Source organism: Oryza sativa, chromosome 6 (genome assembly GCF_034140825.1).
Source record: "Oryza sativa Japonica Group chromosome 6, ASM3414082v1".
Taxonomy (NCBI): domain Eukaryota; kingdom Viridiplantae; phylum Streptophyta; class Magnoliopsida; order Poales; family Poaceae; genus Oryza; species Oryza sativa.
In genome coordinates, this window is record NC_089040.1 from 30,087,171 (window position 1) to 30,105,944 (window position 18,774).

Sequence of the window (18,774 nt, forward strand, 5' to 3'; positions counted from 1 at the left end):
CATAATTTTTAGATAATCCGTATGTAACAATTTATGATGATCACAAACACGGTTAACGTTTTCGACTAACAAAGACCAAAAAACCCCATGAAATATAGAGGTTTCGATGCAGTACAAAAGCAGATTCTATGAAATTCGGAATGGTTTTCAATAATTCAAATTTAAGACAGTAAAATCAGCCAAAATTTGATTAAAATTTAGTGAAATTTAACAAAAAAAAACTGTCATGTCGCTATGGTCGATCGGAATCCGGCACTCAATCAGAAGGGTAAACCATAATCCGTGAGCGTATAAGAAAACCGGCGAGGAGTCGTAGGAAGAAACAACAGACGAGTAAGCGATAGATAGTTGGATCTCGAATTTGCGTTGCTGCCTTCGTGGGAACGAACGGTCGCCACGCCTTCGCCTGCGTACGTGCTTGTCCTGTCCGGCGACGGCGACGGCGGCGGCGGTGGCGAGGATCCACGTACGCTGACATGTGGGGACACACGGCGGCGCCGTACGCCGGCGCGTGGACTCGCGACACGTGTACATGCGACGGAACAGTTGAGGGGTTGGATCTGAATCATCTGATCTGATCACGAGATGCGATCGTGCGATGCGCCACCGACAAGATTCGGGGGGGTCGTAGTGCCTCTTATCGCATCGACCGTCCAGTCTCCATCCGACGGTCCGAAAGTAGGACACGTCGAACAATGCATATACATACTGTACATGATTACGCCTACGTGTGTCAGCAACAGTATTTTTCTTTATAATTACACAATGCAACTTAGACACTCCCAACGTATGGGCACTCACCCCTATGAACACACGCACACAAACCCTACCCAGAGCATCTTCGAAGACTGCCTACCACTGAAAGCACAATGCCGATAAATCCGCGAAGATTGCCTACCACTGAAAGCACAACGCCGATAAATCCTGAAAAATTCGCTCCCATATAGAGTCGAACCTAAGATCTAAGGTGCTACTGAGTTTCTTGTAACCATTAGGCTATAGGCCCTTTCGCGTGTCAGCAACAGTATTATGGCTGAAGGAGCCGCAAGCACTCACCAATTGTACATGCATGGCCGTTTGCTTGGCAAATACAGAATCACATGATACATCAATTTTTCAACTTGCACGAGATAAAAAGTGACTGCTTAATTGGGCATGCAAATTTTCAACGCAACTATGCACATCATTTGTACTGTTGTACAATACTTGCGCAATGGACTGACAACTGATGGAAGTATATATAATCGAAACTGGAAGTACTCCTTCCTCCATTTCAGAATGTAAGACTTTCTAGCATTATCTATATTCATGTAGATGTTAATGAATCTAAACACATGTATATGCTTAGATTCATTAATATTCATATGAATATAAGCAATGCTAGAAAGTCTTACTTTAAGAAACGGATGGAGTACTTAAGAGTGCTTAGCAATCTTTACCTTTTCATTCCTGTTTTATTAAAAACCGACCAAAAAGGTAAAACCCGATAACTTTCGATAAACGTCATATAAAAACCGACTAATATCGATCGGTTTTCATATATTGAGATCTAATCGGTTTAGTGAACCCTCATACTATGTATAGCTACTAATAATAAGGTAGCAGTTGGCAGTTGTGAGTCGTCTCTGCTACTTCTTCAGTTAGCGTCAAGATGTGAGGCCAGATCAAGATGGCAGTTTAAAGCATCCACAGCTAGCTAAGCTCCATGGTCGACGGAGTAAGGCTACAGTACACAAACATGTGGATATCGGTTTATAATAATCTTGCGACGAAATTAGTAGTATATCGAGACTCGTGTCTGTTGAATCTATCCATTATCAAACACCAGTGGCCGGCGTGTTGTGTCCATGTGCAACAACAGTATAAATTATACCTCCTGGCACTGACAATCTCCTCTTAAACTTTCCCATTCTTTGACAAAATATTGAAATGAGAGCTGACCGATTTATGAAGAAGAAGCAGGGCCTGTTTGGCAGCTCAAGCTCCAGCTTCATCCTTTCTGGAGCTGAAGCTCAGCCAAACAGTTTTAGCTCCACCAAAACTGAGAGTAGAGCTGGGTGAAGTTCTCTCACAAAATAAACTAGAGTTGTGGAGTTGGGTTTAGGCAGCTCTATAACTCCACTCCAGACCCAACTCCTAGAGCTAATTTAGAAGTTGGAGCTGTACCAAACAGGCCCGCAATCTACTCCTATCTCTGTTCTTGCCTTGATCCATCCTCTTTAACCAACTTTGTGAATACTGAACAATTCAGTCTGAAAGTTACAATACCCTTGAATACTACTCCCTCCATCCCAAAAAAGACAAACCATGGGTTTCCGTGTCCAACTTTTGACCGTCCGTTTTATTTGAAAAAATTATGAAAAAAATTAAAAAGACAAGTCACGCATAAAGTATTAATCATGTTTTATCATCTAACAACAATGAAAATACTAATTTAAAAAAAAGTTCATATAAGACGAACAGTCAAATGTTGGACACGGAAACCCAGGATTTGTCTTCTTTTTTTTGGATGGAGGGAGTACTTTGAACGAAATGCATGCCTCTGAATATTATTATTAAAGTAAATTTCAGAAAATCCTATATTTTATGGTCATAATGCATGAAGTATTAAGCATAAATTTGATCATAAAACATGGAGTAGTATTAAGCATAACTTAGAAATGCCTAGCTAACAAGTTGCAGTTGGTTAGGCTGCCAAATGATTGGCCAATCGAGCCAATGCAACTGCAAGCAGCGGCCAGAATTATGCGATCGATCGGCGAGCACATGCACACCCACTTGCAGTGCAGCTAGCAAAACATTGGACAGCGCATTTATGCATGCACACCGGCCGGCGCGGTTGGATTCAAACTCAAACATGGCAAAAACATCTTTGAATAATCCACGGAGAAACAAATGTTCAGTCAGTCTTTGCATTGGAATGCTAGCCATCGGCAGCCAGTTGCCTCTTTCTTTCTATCAGCTACAACTACTCTTTTTTATCTTAAAATATAATAATTTACAACATTCTAATAATAAAATACTATAACTTCTTCTCCTCGTAATCGGGATTGCCTACACATTTGTCGGGTGATTTTTAACAAGAAATCACCCATATTTTTTTTACACTTAGATTTATATCCAACGGACTACAAAATAAAATAACTAATACAAATTTACTTATTCAATATTTTTATCAAAATTATAGTGCACTTACATATCATATCAACTAAATTTACATATGTAATTTTAGTTATATAGGACTGTAATTTTATATTTTAAATACTTACATGTCATATCTACTGAATTTACAAATGTAATTTTAGTTATATAGGACTGTAATTTTATATTTTAAAGAAAATAACAAATACATATTTACTTACACTTTATTTTTATAAAAATTACAGTGCACTTACATGTCATATCAACTGAATTTACAAATGTAATTTTAGTTATATAGGACTGTAATTCTATATTTTAAAGAAAATAACAAATACATATTTACTTACACTTTATTTTTATCAAAATTACAGTGCACTTGCATATCATATCAACTGAATTTACAAATGTAATTTTAGTTATATATGTCTGTAATTTTAGTTACATATAAGTTACAGTGTAATTACACTATAATTATATTGTAATTACATCTGTCAAATTTCTAAAAAAAAATTATCGGCAAATATAAAAAAATTGAATAGAACAGGTTTCTAGAGATGGTAGATTTGTTGGGCATGGCCGCATGGTGGTGTAATCTAGAAGGTCGTCCCGTCCGGCGATCGTCTCCACTCCTCATGCCCAAAGGGACGAGCACAGTGCGAACAAGATCATCCCGACCGGCTGACCACGCATGCAGCCTCCACCATCGTGCGGTCAGCAAATCCGTGAAATCACCGGGAAAAAATCACACGACAGATTTCTAGCGAAATCGAAAGTGAAATGTACAATACCCCATGAGAATCATGCATGTTCTAAAATATAACTTCTCCTCCCGCTAGTAATATTTAACTATTCAAACTCTTCACATACTTTCTCATCTCAACCAATCATAACATTATCATAAAATTTTACCATTTCTTAAAAACATTATCATAACAATTTACCATATTTTTAGAAAACTAAAAGGGAAATAATACCCCATGAGAATTGGGGGTTCAAAATTACAGAACAAAATCAGTTCTATCGCCCCCCCCCCCTCCTGATACAATATTATTTCGTCTGAGATTTTTTTAATTTGGTAATATTTGTTCAAATTTGTTTGAATTTTGTTTAAAAAAAATCAAATAACTGTGGACCAAAATAATCAAAATTTCAGCCATATTGTTACCCCTGATACAAATGGCTAAAATAATTAAATAAAGATCGAACCTTGAAAATCATGCTAGGGTCAGCATTCGAATCCAGGTGGGCTCGACGAACACCCTCGCACCACGCTAGAGCTATGCTCAGTTGTCAACAATTTACTATTTAATTTTACTTATTTTCTTAATACTCTTATCTAATTTTAAAATCTCTTTGGACGGAAGAGATTAGCTAGCTTTCTTCTTTCTCCTGCTGCTGCTGATGCATATACTGTCATATACTGTATGAGCTTGTTTTATTCGCTAATGCGTTTGCTTAAGCCAATCGTTAGACAGAGAGACAGCAGCCAAGTGGACAGAAAAACAGCAGCAGCAGCACACGCATGCGTGATCACCTGGCTGTATTCTCTCCTCTCTCCTCTGCGCTGGTCGCAGTTGTTGCCAGCAGGGAGTTCAGATGATTGTTTTGATCTGAATAATTCAGATTTCAGGCTGGTCTTAAACATTTTGGAGATGGGAAGTTTACAGGAAATCTTTGCTGCTGCTCTCTTCTGGATGATTTGTCCACTTGTCAGAAGTGAAGCAACATCTAGCTTGAAGCATAAGCGCAGGAAAACAAATCTGAAAGACCTAATTAGCTGTAATTGTAAGGCATAATAACTTCGAAAAGGTAAATCGTAAAGAGACAGTAAGCAATGGCTTAACAGATACCCATTCTATGGATGTCATCTTCAGTTTATTCCCAAGGAACAAAGTATGTGCATCTCATATTCTTATGCCATTATGTGCTCATCTTTACTTTCTTTTTCAAGTATATGGCCCCATCTTTCCGTTCAAGAAAAATCTGAAAATGTTTATGGCCTCGTCTGCTGAAACAGGAGTTGAACAAGAGTGGCCGAAAACCGAGGCAGTGAGGAAGCACATGGGCTTGTACGAATGTACAACCAGACTATGTTTCATTTAGGCCTGATTGCTAAGCCCATTTATTTAAATTGGATTATTTCTGGGCCTTCTGGTGGAGCACATGGGCTTGTACAATTGTCCAACACAAGTTTAGACTAGATTAGTAGGATGCCTTTATTCATCCTTCTTTTTTTTTTCTGTAACTGTCGCTCGAATAAAGTCATTTATCAACTTTGCTGGAAGAGTGGAAGATTAGCAGTAATCAGTGTAGTGGAGTAAGTTCTTTCTGTGTTGTCTCGTGATCTGATATAACATGCTGACCACTTGTAAACATTGTAAGTTTGTTACACACTGGCACAACTCAGGATCGATCATTACAAGGCAGTACTTTTTTTTAAAATAATAATAATAATAATCTTTGAGCAACACAAGCCACTGAAATCAGGACAACCAAGTGTTGAGACTATAGGTAAACTTCTGGTTCTATTGTCAAGCCAACCTCATTAATTAGCTGCCTAACTTTTCATCTTTCCTAATCTTGGTCATAGTCAAACATGCACGGAAATTTTTTTTTTCTTATCTTAATCGTAATAGTCAAGCATGCACGGACAGCCTCGTAAAGAAGATTACACAAGTGCAGGTATAAATTTAACTTGAAGGATCATGTTGATCCATTCAGGCAGTAGCAGCAGCTAACCAACCAAACAATGCTGATTCACTGAAGAGTCAAGGAGATGGGCAATTTTTCCTCTGTTAGGAGCAACTGATCAGGACGAGCTAAACTGATATCTCATCACAAGCTACATGCATCAAAATCCACTTCCTTATCAATCGCCACAATTTCATGCATAATCTTGTAACTACTTCAGGGCTCTTCAATTCTTTCAGAGATCAGTACCAATTGATTACCAAATGATAGTATGAGCCGCAAAAGTGGTTGGGAAAACACTGCACTTTTGCGTCTCTGCATTGCCTGAAGTTTAGCAAAGCTGTTGAGGCATGCGTATGCATTGATCAACAGAAAGATCACAATGCTGGCTAGTGTTATGATTTTCACAAGTCAAACAGAAGAAGTTTTGTGTTCAGCTACTCTGAATTTGAGTTTTGTTTTTTCTGCATCTACTGTTGTTAAGATCTCTGAAACTCACGAATGGTCGAGATTTTCAGGGCCGATTTGTCTCATTAGCCGACGAAATAAAGTACTACTCCCAAATGCTTTGATGATCCCAAATGCTGTCCGATTCAATTGAAAAGCCTGATGAAGTAGTGGGGGGAGTTTCCATGTTCTTTTCTGTCATACCAGTGACCTGCTACCGAAGTACATGCTTGTGACATTTCTTGGACTATCTGTACACCGATATACTATCCCCAGTCTGTTTGATCATTCTGCATTACACAGATATCCCATCATGTGAAAAAGAACTATCTTAATTTACACCGCTAGTGATTTCTCTTGGGTGTAATCATATATTCATATTTGAGAGTAAGAATGTCTGAATTCAGAATTTGAAATGTCGAAAAGATGAAATTTTGAGGGAGAAATGGGTTGAAATATAGGTGTGTGAGGGCTCTCCCTTTTGAGTTGATCAGAGGTGTTTCAGTGTTTGTCACTACCGGTATCTTATTTTAAATCGCTAATCGTTTCTCTTGGGGACAACATATTTATCACTGCATTCGAGAGTAAGAACGCTTGAATTCAGAATTCGAAACCTCCAAAAGATGAGATTTTGAGGGAGAAATGGCTCTAAAATGTGAGCATCTGAGGCTTTCACTTTCTCTTGAGTTGATCAGAGGTGTTTGTCAGTACCGGTGGTTTGGATGGCAAAACACGGCCAGGACCAGGGCTACGTCCATATCGCATCATCAACTGATGCGACATGATTCTAGTTAGTCGGTAGGCGTGTCCATCACCAACATGTATGTCCTTGTCCCTGCAGCCTCCATCCCCTGCCTCTTCATCGTGACAAACTCTGCAATCTACTCTCTGCAGGAAAGATAGATAGCTTACCTGCAACCTGTGACAAAAGAAAACTGACAATACGATTCAGTCTAGAAAAAGACAGGGTTCTGCATTGTGTTGTGGTAATCAAATTCTGTTCATGTTGGACTAGTAATGTCATCTGATTCGGCTATCATGTTTCATGTTAGTTAGTAGATGATACTACTTAAGTCTTAACATACATAATTAATATGCCTTGTTAGTTAATTATGTTATCTTCTTCAGCACATGTGACTGAAAATCTATGCTGCATCTTCATCCCATTGTTTGTGAACTGGGAGACTGGAAATTATTAGTACTAGTGGAGCACTGGTGTTGCTAACATCTGTTTCATTCTGTGGGTCCTGGGGCCCATTCATTGCCATCCCCTGAAAATTCCAAGAACAAATGGGGCCCACCTGGTGATACTCTTGTGGGCCCAAGCGGCGCGGCTGTGTTAAGCTGAAATGTGCTCAACGGTCCAATTGCAATCAGAGGGTTTATCAGGTCAGCTCGTTTAAAATAACACAGCAAAGAATCTAAAAGCTGCATTTCTCATGCCAAAGTGCTGCTTCAGTCCACTGTGCTATGATAACAATCTCCCTATTCCGACATAAATAATTCTGTTTTTGCTTGCAAGCTTGTAACAGGGAGTCAGGGACCCACATTTTTGGGGTCCCAGAGATTCTTTTTTCTGAGAATTGAGAGTGTCAGCACTCAATTATGCAGTAGATTACTACTGAGAAAGAGCTAGTGGTACCTGGTAATGGAAGTGTTTGCTTCGTGCTTAGTGCTACTAAGTAAGACAGCTGTTGCATCTAGCTTGTAACTGTTTAATTACTGTGCAGGGCAGTGCAAAGCATGTGGATATGGGTGATGGGGATCTTTGTGCCCCCAGTATTGAGGTAGCCCATGTGTGGTCTGCAGCTTAATTAATCATTCATTCATGCATCTATCTTCTTTGTTAACAAAGGTAGTACTGGCTCCTTTACCCTGAAATGCCTTCTGTTCTCCTTCTTAATCATGATAGCAAGGTTTGCATTTTTTTTTAGACATTACAGGCACAATTGGAATTGGTACTTGCCTGGCAGTAAAAGAAGAAGTACAATTGTAATTTGATCAATTTTGTCAAAACTGTCCTTCCCTAACAAAGAATTCCTTGTGAAGTAGTAGCATGTATATGATTCCTTATTCTTTCCTCATGCGTCATGTCTGCTCAGCAAATTAATGATTTCTTTTCATAAAAAAGGAGCCTTAGTGATTCTTCTTTTTTGATTTGAAAGCATACGATGATTCCAATTTAAAAAAGCACACCATAAAATAGCCTTTTAGAGCTGATCATTCTCATAGTTCCCCTTTGGTGCTTCTTCTTTTGAAGATAAAGATAGGCCTAGCAGGTGCATCCACAAGGGAAAAAGGCAAACCAACTGTTTCCGTTGTCAATTCTGAATTACTAATATAAGAGTCTCTGGATGCTGCATAATGCAGGCAACTTTTGAGAATTATCAATAGACCAAGAAAGAGTACTACGCAATTGCCTTGTCATTTCATTCCACTGAATGCCAAGTGCAGATCAAGCCAGAAGCACTAGGCAGTGTCATTTTTGCTGAGGTGTAGCTATCCAGGATCATATCGGTAGAGAAGACCAAGAAAAAAGATAGCCATGTATCTGTCTTCCAGACACTTCAAAAGGTGGAGTAGAAGATAAACCTGCATGAAAATTCAGTGGTAGAAAATTTACAAAAAAATATATTTTTATACGGTACATATACACCCTTGAATTTCTGGTATAAGTTCTGCATACACATGATCAAACCATGTACTGACAGCAACTGCACCATTTCTTTGAGTCATGTACTATTGCAATCTTGTAAGCAATCTAGTATAGTACTAAATATGTTTAGTCAACAACCATAATGTATTTAGAACGACCTAGGAAATTAAGCTGCATATGCAACGTACACTGTGCTAGAAGTCAAATTCAGGTAGCCCAAGAAAAAACTTTACATGCAAGCTACTCCAATGACCAATGGTCGCAGCGTGTGACTTCATTGCACGCATCATCGTCTCTGTGGAGTTAACCAAATCTCACGCCCCGACCTGCGATTTGAGCCCAGAAAACTAAGTACAAACTGAAGAAGAAGAAGAAGAAGAAGAAGATGAAGAAGAAGAAGAAGTGTTTGTGTCATTGTGTGTTGCTGGTGATCACCAACCAGGCCATAAATAACCGTAGTTAGATCCAACCAACTTCCAGTGATGCACTTGACCACACCACCATGGCAACAGCAGCACTGACACCTTAAATGCAAATACAGTTATCAAAAAATAAATTGTACTACTAGTAGTAGTATACACTCTACTCTACTGTATAAATACTCCACTAGTAGCAGAGTGTGGATTCAGTTCTTCCCTGTCCGGTTAGGTGCAGCACATCTACGTTGCTTGCACGCCAGTTCTTCATCCCTGTCTCCAGTGCACCCATGGATACATGCGTGCATAATTTGTACAGTACTAGTACAGTAGTAGTACTGCTAGTTATTAGTTTATCACATTCAAAATCTTCAGTTTTGATATAACAGCATCCTAGTACTGGTTTCAGGCTAGGGTACAACAGTACAGGTAAGTACCAGCAGTTGGCCATAAAATTTGTGAGAGTGAAACAGCGTTTTACTATCAGGGATGATAACAATAATTGTGGTGAAACTCACGCGGCTAAACAGGAACTCAACCTTAGGATCCCCTGACAAAACACAGCCACAGGCCACAGCAGCATCAAACACATGTGCCCTTATTGTTTCGCCTATGCGTTTAAATTTTAAAACTTAATTTAGAAATTGATTTTATAGTTTTTTATCATAATTTATTTACAATATTTAATTTTAAATCGTTAAGAACACGATAAAATTTTGCTCATCAATTAGCTTTTTTACTAATAAACGGTAAAAGAAAACATTAGCAAAACAATAAGACTCCAATCACGTGCAACCGAGATCAGGATACTTTATAGTGATGAATGATAAACTCACGTATCAGTAACAAAGTCTTCGTTCTTTTCATGCCCAGGGAAGAATATTTCATAGTTCACGCAAAACAAAAGGACTTGTTAGCACATAATGAATTAAATATTTAATTATTGTAAACTTGAAAGATGGATTTATTCGATTGTTAAGCAACTTATATAATCTTTTTTTAAAAAATGTATCGTTTAACGTGTTAATAGAAAACGAGATAAACAGGGCACACGATGATTTTGAAGGTAACCGATGTTTATCCGTGGCACCGTGCCAGTTTCGCGGGTGGCGCAGGCGCGCGGCCGATTTTTGGTCCATCTCTCCCGCAATCCAACGCGTGCGCGGTGCGCCCGCCTCGCGGCAGGCAGCCGAGCTGTCTCCAACCGTGCCGTGCAGCCCAACTCGTCGTCCACCTCACACTCGCCGCAGCCTCCTCTCCTCCCCTCGCCGCCGCCTCCTCCATCGCGGACGCGGCCTCGAGACCCCACACTTCCAAGTTCCAACCACAACACACACAAACCCCTCCTCCCTCCTCCACTTTTTCCGTCGGAAAAGACTCCGCCCCCTTTCCGCCCTCGCCTTCCTTCCCTCCTTTCTTCTCCCACCCTTTTCCAACCTAAACCTCTCCTCCTCCTCCCCCTCCTCGCCGCCGCCTCTCTTCCCATCTCCCCTCACCTACTACTACCTCTCCATGTCGCCGGATAACTAGCGTCCCAACCAGCCTCGCCGGCGAGGAGGAAGGTGGTGTCTCGCATTCTTCTTCGGGGGATGGGGGTGGGGGAGGAGGAGGGACGCGGGATGGCGAGCCTGCTGGCGGCGAGGCGGGCGCTGCGGGCCGGGGTGGAGAGGTCGCGGGCGCTCAGCCACGCGCTGGCGCGGGCGGGGCCCAGGCTCGGGGAGATCCGGGCGAGGCTCCCGCCGATGGAGGCGGCCGTGCGCCCGATCCGCGCCCCGCGGGACGCGCTCGAGGGCGCCGGGGAGTGCGTCGACCGCGCCGTGGGGCCTGCCGCCGCCGTGCTCAAGGTGTTCGACGCCGTGCACGGCCTCGAGCCGCCGCTCCTCGCCGCCTCAGCCGCCGCCGACGACCTCCCCGGATACCTCGCCGTGCTGTCCCGCCTCGAGGAGGCGCTCCACTTCCTCTCCGACAACTGCGGCATCGCCTCCCAGTGGCTCGCTGACATCGTCGAGTACCTCGGGGACCGCAGCCTCGCCGACCCCCGCTTCGTCTCCGACCTCGCCGAGGCGCTCTCCCACCTCAAGACCCCCTCCGCGAACCTCGACGGCGGCCTCCTCGCCGCTGCACTGGACATTCTTGAGGCCGAGTTCCGTCGCCTCCTCACCGAACACTCAGCTCCGCTCGCCATGAAAGAACCCAACAACAGCTCCGACCCTGGCTCCATCACGCCGCCGCGGATCCCCGCCTCCGCCGTGCACAAGCTGAGCTTGATCCTTGACCGGCTCGCCGCTAATGGGCGGCTCGGCACCTGCACGGCTGCCTACGCCGATGCTCGTGGAGACACGGTGAGCGCCAGCCTTCGAGCGCTCGGCCTTGATTACTTGCACGACCCAGCTGAGGATGCTCAGGTTCTCACCCCAAACGTCGAGCATTGGGGGCGGCATCTGGAGTTCGCCGTGCGCCACCTCCTAGAGGCGGAGCGGAAGCTCTGCGTCGCTGTGTTTGAACGGCGGCCTGAAGCCGCATCCTCATGCTTCGCCGAGATTGCGTCGCGTGCTGGCATCCTTGATTTTCTCAAGTTTGGCCGTGCTATATGTGATGCCAGGAAGGATCCCATCAAGCTCTTGCGGTTGCTCGATGTGTTTGATTCTTTGAGCAAGCTGAGAATGGACTTCAACCGGTTGTTTGGTGGAAAGGCATGTGTCGAGATCCAAACCCGAACCAGGGAGCTTGTCAAGAGGGTGGTGGATGGTTCCGTGGAGATATTTGAGGAATTGCTCGTGCAGGTAGAGCTGCAGCGCAATATGCCGCCTCCAGCTGATGGCGGAGTGCCACGCATAGTTAGCTTTGTTGCCAAGTACTGCAATCAGCTCCTTGGGGACCCGTATCGCTCTGTGCTCACGCAGGTGCTCGTCATCCATCGCAGCTGGCGCAAGGAAACCTTCAATGACAAGATGCTTGTTGATGCAGTGCTTAATATTGTCAAGGCCCTTGAGGCCAACTTTGAAGCATGGTCAAAAGCGTATGAGGATGTGACACTGTCGTATCTCTTCATGATGAACACGCACTGGCACTTCTTCAAGCACCTGAAAGGTACCAAGATGGGTGAGATCTTAGGTGATGAATGGCTCCGGGAGCATGAACAGTACAAGGATTACTACTCAGCAGTGTTTTTGAGGGAGAGCTGGGGAACACTTGCACCGCTGTTGAGCAGGGAGGGTATAATCTTGTTCTCCAAAGGCCGGGCTACAGCAAGAGATTTAGTGAAGCAGCGACTTAAATCGTTCAATGCAAACTTTGATGAGATGTATCAGAAGCAATCTGCGTGGATCATATCAGATAGGGATTTGCAACAGAAGACCTGCCACCTTGTGGTGCAGGCTATAGTGCCTGTATACCGGAGCTTCATGCAAAACTATGGGCCGCTTGTCGATCAGCAGGATGCCAGTGCAAACAAGTATGTGAAGTTCACTGCTGAAGGTCTAGATAAGATGCTCAGCACACTCTTCTTGCCCAAGCCAAGGAGAGCTGGAAGCTTCCAGATCAGACACTCAAATGGCAAGATTACGAGCGCAATGACAGGGTTGTATCGAAGCTCTTCCACACTGAAGTAGCTTCAGTTGAAGTTCAGGGATATTGGATGTACAATTTGTGCAATACCATTAAAGATCCCGGTTGGCCGGGAGACATAATTATGGCCCAGTGACAAGAACAACCGGATCATAACAAGAACTAAGCTTCTCCAGTACTGACAAGTGGCGAGGAGAACATGAGTGACTCGCTTTGCATATCTGTGCAGTCTCCTCCACCCAAGTTGTTTCTGTCGCCTCTGTTATTATCTCTAGCAGTATACTCGATTCATTTTAGGAACTTTGTGTGGGAAACAGAAGATGTGTAACCACTTACCTGGTATGTGTAAAAGATTGGTTGTATTTCAGGGGGGTATTTAGTTGTTCCACATTCTATAAGTTTTAATTTTATCACCATGCAATGAAATATAAGGAAAGTACAATATTACCTCTGTTGATCAAAATGATTGTGGCTAATTGATTACTGATTATATGAGGCAGTAATAAACCTCTCAAATTTCTATTTGTAGACATGTTCTTGCATCTTATATCCATAATTTTGTACTGCAGTAATGCAGTTTACCTTTAGGATTCCCCATGTTCAGCTGTATACAGAAAGCTTGTGTAGTCCTGTGAGGCAGTCTCTGTATATCGCAGTGTGTGTAAGTTCACTTCTGTAGTTCTGGAGATCTGTATGTTCCAGTTATTCCCCTTGATACAGGTCCTGGATTACTGGCTACAGTACCTCGATGAACAGAAAGGCAAGAATGTTTACTAGTAACAATTTACCTGGTGGGAAGTCCATGTCAGATATGTTCGGAACTTGAAAGTCTGGAACGGAAATATTGGCGTGAGCACCTTGTTGAGATGTCGGAAGCACTGGTAAACTGAGATATTTTTCAGGAGTTTCCTGCAGCTCCATGCAAGGCAGCAGGAAGAACATGAGGGTGAACACCCAAAACCTGGCATTCCAGGTTCTGTTGTTCTGCATGCGGCAGTTCCACAAAGAATGTTCAGGTACTGCCGGCTTATCCCAGCAGATATGCCATCAGATTACCACTGGTTTATTCTGATGCCTCAACAGAAAGCTCGCTGAACCTGGTATAGCCTACCTGTATGTACCACATATATCCTTGCTAGGAGTACTTGGAAATATTGGCACAAGTACAACGGTACTCGGTAGTACCTATCCTTACAAAAAGTGGTACATTTTGATCAGAGAGTGACGCTCAGTATCAGTATTGAGATCATAAAACATGTTGATCAGTGTGGGACTTTCAGTATCAGTATTGAGATTAGTACACGTCGAACACAGCGTGACGCTCGGTATCAGCAGAGAGATAACTAAGCTTGACAAATGACAACATGTAATTGTCACAGGAGCTTAAGACGTTTCATACTTGAGCAACAAAGCGATCAAAACACCAGCACATCCTGCATCCAGCCGCTAAGTACACAGGCAAGATAATATCAAGCACGTAACAGATGCAGCCAGTAATAATCTCACAAGAGCCAACAATAGACTCCGATATTACGCATTGACACATAAAACACATTAAGGTTTTGATAGATAAAAAGATCTCCAGCAGGAGTGTGACACCACATAGTCTGTAAGGACCGTCTGGGTTTATTGACCAACATTACAGATAAGCAAGCGCACAGGACACACGAACAAACTCGAAGCACTCATAACTCGTAGGAAAAGCACACGACGATACGAACTGGAAATATTCATGGCGAACGAATACTCAAAAGACGATAAGGCGAAGTAGGCGATGATTGGGGACGAGGTTGGACGCGTCACTCTTCCTCGGATTCAGAATCCGCGCTCTGGAGCCACTCCACGAATGGTTTGGCATTCTTCACCACCTGGGACTCCTTGCCAGCAGCAACAGATTCATTGTACCACTGAGTTATCACTTCTTCATCCAGGATGTCCCCATCATACAGGGCCTTGAGAACAATCGGCACCTCCTTCACAGCTTCAGGGCTAGACTTGGCACCGAAGGCCACCAGGGCTTGCAGCAGGACCATCTGGGAGGCTTCATCAGGTACAGCAGCCGCGAGGAATTTCTTCTTCTTCACAACCTCCTTGGCAAATCCTTTGCCGAGGCCGCCAAAGAGTGCATCAAAAAGAGCATTCATAGCATCCTGGGGTGGCAGGGCTGAGGAAGTCATCAGACCCTTGAGCTGAACAGCAGTAGCACCCTTGCTCAAGTTATCCTTCATCTCCTTGACCAGATCATCATAAGGACTGCTTTTAGCCTCTTCAACCACATGTTTTGCACTTCCGTTGGAGGCACCCTCCTTGTGTGAGGCCTCGTGCTTCTTCTTCTTCTCAGGTTCTTCAGTGGACAGCATCACCATCTCAGCAGTTGCAGCGCTCAGTTGCTCTTGCATGCGCTGTTTTGCAGCCTCCAGCGAAGTGTCAGTCTGCCACTGGACATCATCGTCGTCATCCTCATCTGCAGCCACATTGTCACCATCATGGCTGCGAGTTGGTGAATTTGAATGATCCTCATCAGAGCCAGAAGCAGCCTTCTTCTTCCCAGCACCACTTTTAGAGGAGGTGCTTTCCTTGGATGCACCTTTCTTCTTTGCTTCCTTCTTTAGCTTCTTCATCTCCTCATCAGCAGCCTCACCTTCCTTTAGACGCTCCTTCTCAGCTCTCCTCATTGCCTTCTTGTCTTTCCCACCACCCTTCTTCTGTTCAGGTGGATTCTTCAGGATAAAAGTTGTGAGCTTGTCCCTCATGTCAACGTCTGACACGAAACCACAGGCAGCACACTTCAATGTAATCATCTGGGCCTTGGAGATGAGGACCTCAGTCTCAGGGTTGCCACATCCATAGCATTGGACATACTTCTTGATGAAGTTCTCGAGGAGACCAGCCAGTTTAGCAGTATCATGTGCCCCATTAACCAAGGAAGTACCAGTCTTCTCATCAAATTTAGACTGTGCACCAAGCTCACATCCAAAGTACTTTGTTGTGTAGGAAGCAGGCCTAGCTAGGGCTTTTGCTATATCCACCATGTTCACGATGTTAGTCTTGATGCCATTGCCACGGCCTTCTATTTTGGTGATCATCCTGGGCATCTTATACCTGTAGAAAGCATCATCGCGGTTTGAAGCACCAATGTTTTGCAGAGCCATCTTGGATTAATTTTCTTTCACCGAGATAATATCAGAAGCACCAAGAGCCAGAAGTGACAATAGTCTTGATCCTTGAAGTGGATCAGCAGAAACCAGTGCACTCCAAGAGCAGCCAGAAGTTTGCATAAATTGACAAGGCTTCGGATGCATGCAGCAGGGCCTTCCAAGCGGGAGCTTGTGCCTTTTTCTCGTCCGAGAATATTCTCCAAGTAATCCAACTGATCCCAAGTAAAGCAAGTCTTGTTCAGACATAAAAGAAGCTTCAACTTTTAGACCCTCCACTTTGTCAGATTGCAGCAAAACTGATGCTGCCTCCTGCATCATACGTCAACATCAGATTCTTCACTCATACAGACACCATAGAAATGTACTTATGTAAGAAATAATTCAAATGCAAGTAAAATATACAATATACTACATATCTGATGCATATATATGATACCAAAGTTCAAACGAATACTATAAATCACTTATCACTTAAATATTCACTCCATCAACAAAGCGAACAATCTATCTGTTTGTATTCTACTTGCATTATCCTGTATAAAATATTAGGATAGTGAATAAAACCATTTGCATGTCCAAAATACTGTACAAGAATGGCATTTGTATGAATGCAAGATGAAGAATGCAACAAAACCATGTTGCAATGCGCAACAGGCTCCTTTGTTACATTATAATGCCAGCAAAAGTTGAAAACCACAAGGCACATTACTGAAAGTTCTAATATGTCAGACACACTGACCAAACAGTTTGTACTATTATACAATTGAAGCACTTATTACACATTTGTCGAATTCAGCATATACTGGATTAATGTGTCATCTAGATCATCTGCATAATAAACCTTTCACCAATATTATATAGGATAACCACTCAGAAACTCTATGGACCAAACAAATAGCATAACCATATCCATCAAAAGTGCAACCAGAGCTAAATAGACAAGGAGACTGTCACTCAGGAAATAGAAAACAGAAGCTCGTAAGTGCGACATAGCTACGAGTAAAGAAGTAACCATGCATAAGCAAATAAAACTGTGATTTTGCTGGCCAACATCAAAAGTGCACACTAGGCGTAGTAAACAATGCCATAAATAAACTCAGCCTAGCAGATTGATGACATCATGGAAAAATTAATACAAAAGGAAGGATAGTAAATAAGGAATACGATAGCAATTGGCAAAAACACATGAACATTCAATTTCAGATGGCAAAATATTGCAGTAATAACTGGGAATGGTCTTATTAGCACGACGAAACACAATGCACCAGTACAACTACTACGAGATTTGATTACATAATGGATTCGATCACCCCCTAAATACCAGAATGGCTAATTCAGTGTACTAAGAAACATACGACAGACATCTTTTGCATAGCACTACATTCGATGAAACAATCGAAAGTTTCATAAACTATCACTACAATAATTAATGCTAGTAAAATCCAACCAATAGATGGTAACTAATGCAACTGCAACATGTTTAACGCATCCTAGCAGCATGAAGTACAACAATATTAACTGAAAAACTACACGAGGCACAATAATCGAAGCTGGATGAACTGCAACAGCACGAGTATATGAAAATCCACGCAACATCACATGACCGAGCTGACACGTTAGATAATAGACGCAATATACACACCCAAAGTATCTGTATTCCCCCAAACTCCATCACTAGCAAATTACTCATAATCAGGACTATCAACGACTTCCCAAGCCTTAGAAATCGTTCGATCCGACGAGATTTGACCATGAGAGAACTCCTAAAATGGCATAAATCCGCACCACTCCAGATGCCGACCAGAGAGAAACCGAAACCTGCAGAGGGTGAGGAGATCAGGGGAGGAGGAGGGATCGGGGAGTTGCTCACCTTGCGATGGGCGGATTGGATTTGGGGACGTCGGCGGCGGCGGCGGGATCGACCCGACGAGGGTTCGCGAAGCGTGGGGAAATTTGCTTGCGGCGGCTGGATTGTGGAAGAGGGGGGAGGAGGATGGTTAGGTAGGGGTGGGTTATATAGCTAGGTTGGCTAGGGCTTCCATTCCGTGTTGGGGTTGGATTCGAATTCTGTGAGAGGGGGGAGGATCTGTTGGGCCTGAAAATAGGCCGGACCAGGGCTTAGTTTGGTGGATTCCCACGGCCTGTTTTGCAAGAGAAGAGAAGAGGAATGGAAGTTTAAAGAAGGGAGTTGATGGTGTGATTGATCATGGGAGTAAACATTTTTAGTACACATCTCTTGTTTGGTTTTCGCATCTAATTCCCTCACAGTCTCATGAATTAACATGTCTTCCTTAGATAAGAGATTGGTAGGAGTCGGACGCCTTGATTCTCTATCCTAAACCCTCTCGAATTCTCAAGTCCTCCAACCAAACTAAACTTTTTAAGCTCGGTTGGCATGTTCGTTGTGGTGCGAATGGCCGGTCGCGAGTTCGACTCGCGGGACCTCACCTCGACGGGTTTTTTCTCGTCTTTCTTTAGGACTGTCCTTCGGGTAGTCTTGACTAGAAATAACGGTACACATATACACACGCGTGAGTGTTCAGTGGGACTGTATGTTTCCTGTGCACCGAAGCCTAATGCCTCTAATCTCAATCTTAGCGTGTGTTAGGGACGCGCACGCGTGTGTGTGCGTGTGTTGTTGTGGCGTGTGTGAGTGTACACTCTGAGTTGTATCCTCTGTCACCAACTCCCTCAAACC

The 18,774-nt window shown here is 43.2% G+C and overlaps 2 protein-coding genes across 2 annotated transcripts; one reads left to right on the top strand and one right to left on the bottom strand.

The window, feature by feature from the left end:
* Positions 1-10,599: 10,599 nt before the first annotated feature.
* On the top strand, positions 10,600-13,381 carry LOC4341952 (exocyst complex component EXO70A1). Its single transcript, XM_015787568.3, has one exon. The coding sequence runs from the start codon at positions 10,941-10,943 to the stop codon at positions 12,960-12,962; it is 2,022 nt and encodes a 673-aa protein (XP_015643054.1). The 5' UTR covers positions 10,600-10,940; the 3' UTR covers positions 12,963-13,381.
* Positions 13,382-14,455: 1,074 nt separating this feature from the next.
* On the bottom strand, positions 14,456-18,063 carry LOC9272123 (eukaryotic translation initiation factor 5). The gene is made up of 2 exons (XM_015787569.3): positions 17,947-18,063; positions 14,456-16,385 (listed from the first exon to the last, which is right to left on the bottom strand). The coding sequence occupies exon 2, from the start codon at positions 16,068-16,070 to the stop codon at positions 14,718-14,720; it is 1,353 nt and encodes a 450-aa protein (XP_015643055.1). The 5' UTR covers positions 16,071-16,385; positions 17,947-18,063; the 3' UTR covers positions 14,456-14,717.
* Between the last annotated feature and the right edge of the window lie 711 nt (positions 18,064-18,774).

What these genes read in the sequence shown, in the direction of transcription:
- LOC9272123 (XM_015787569.3), bottom strand. Translation starts at nt 16,070, where the DNA reads ATGGCTCTGCAAAACATTGGTGCTTCAAACCGCGATGATGCTTTCTAC.
- LOC4341952 (XM_015787568.3), top strand. Translation starts at nt 10,941, where the DNA reads ATGGGGGTGGGGGAGGAGGAGGGACGCGGGATGGCGAGCCTGCTGGCG.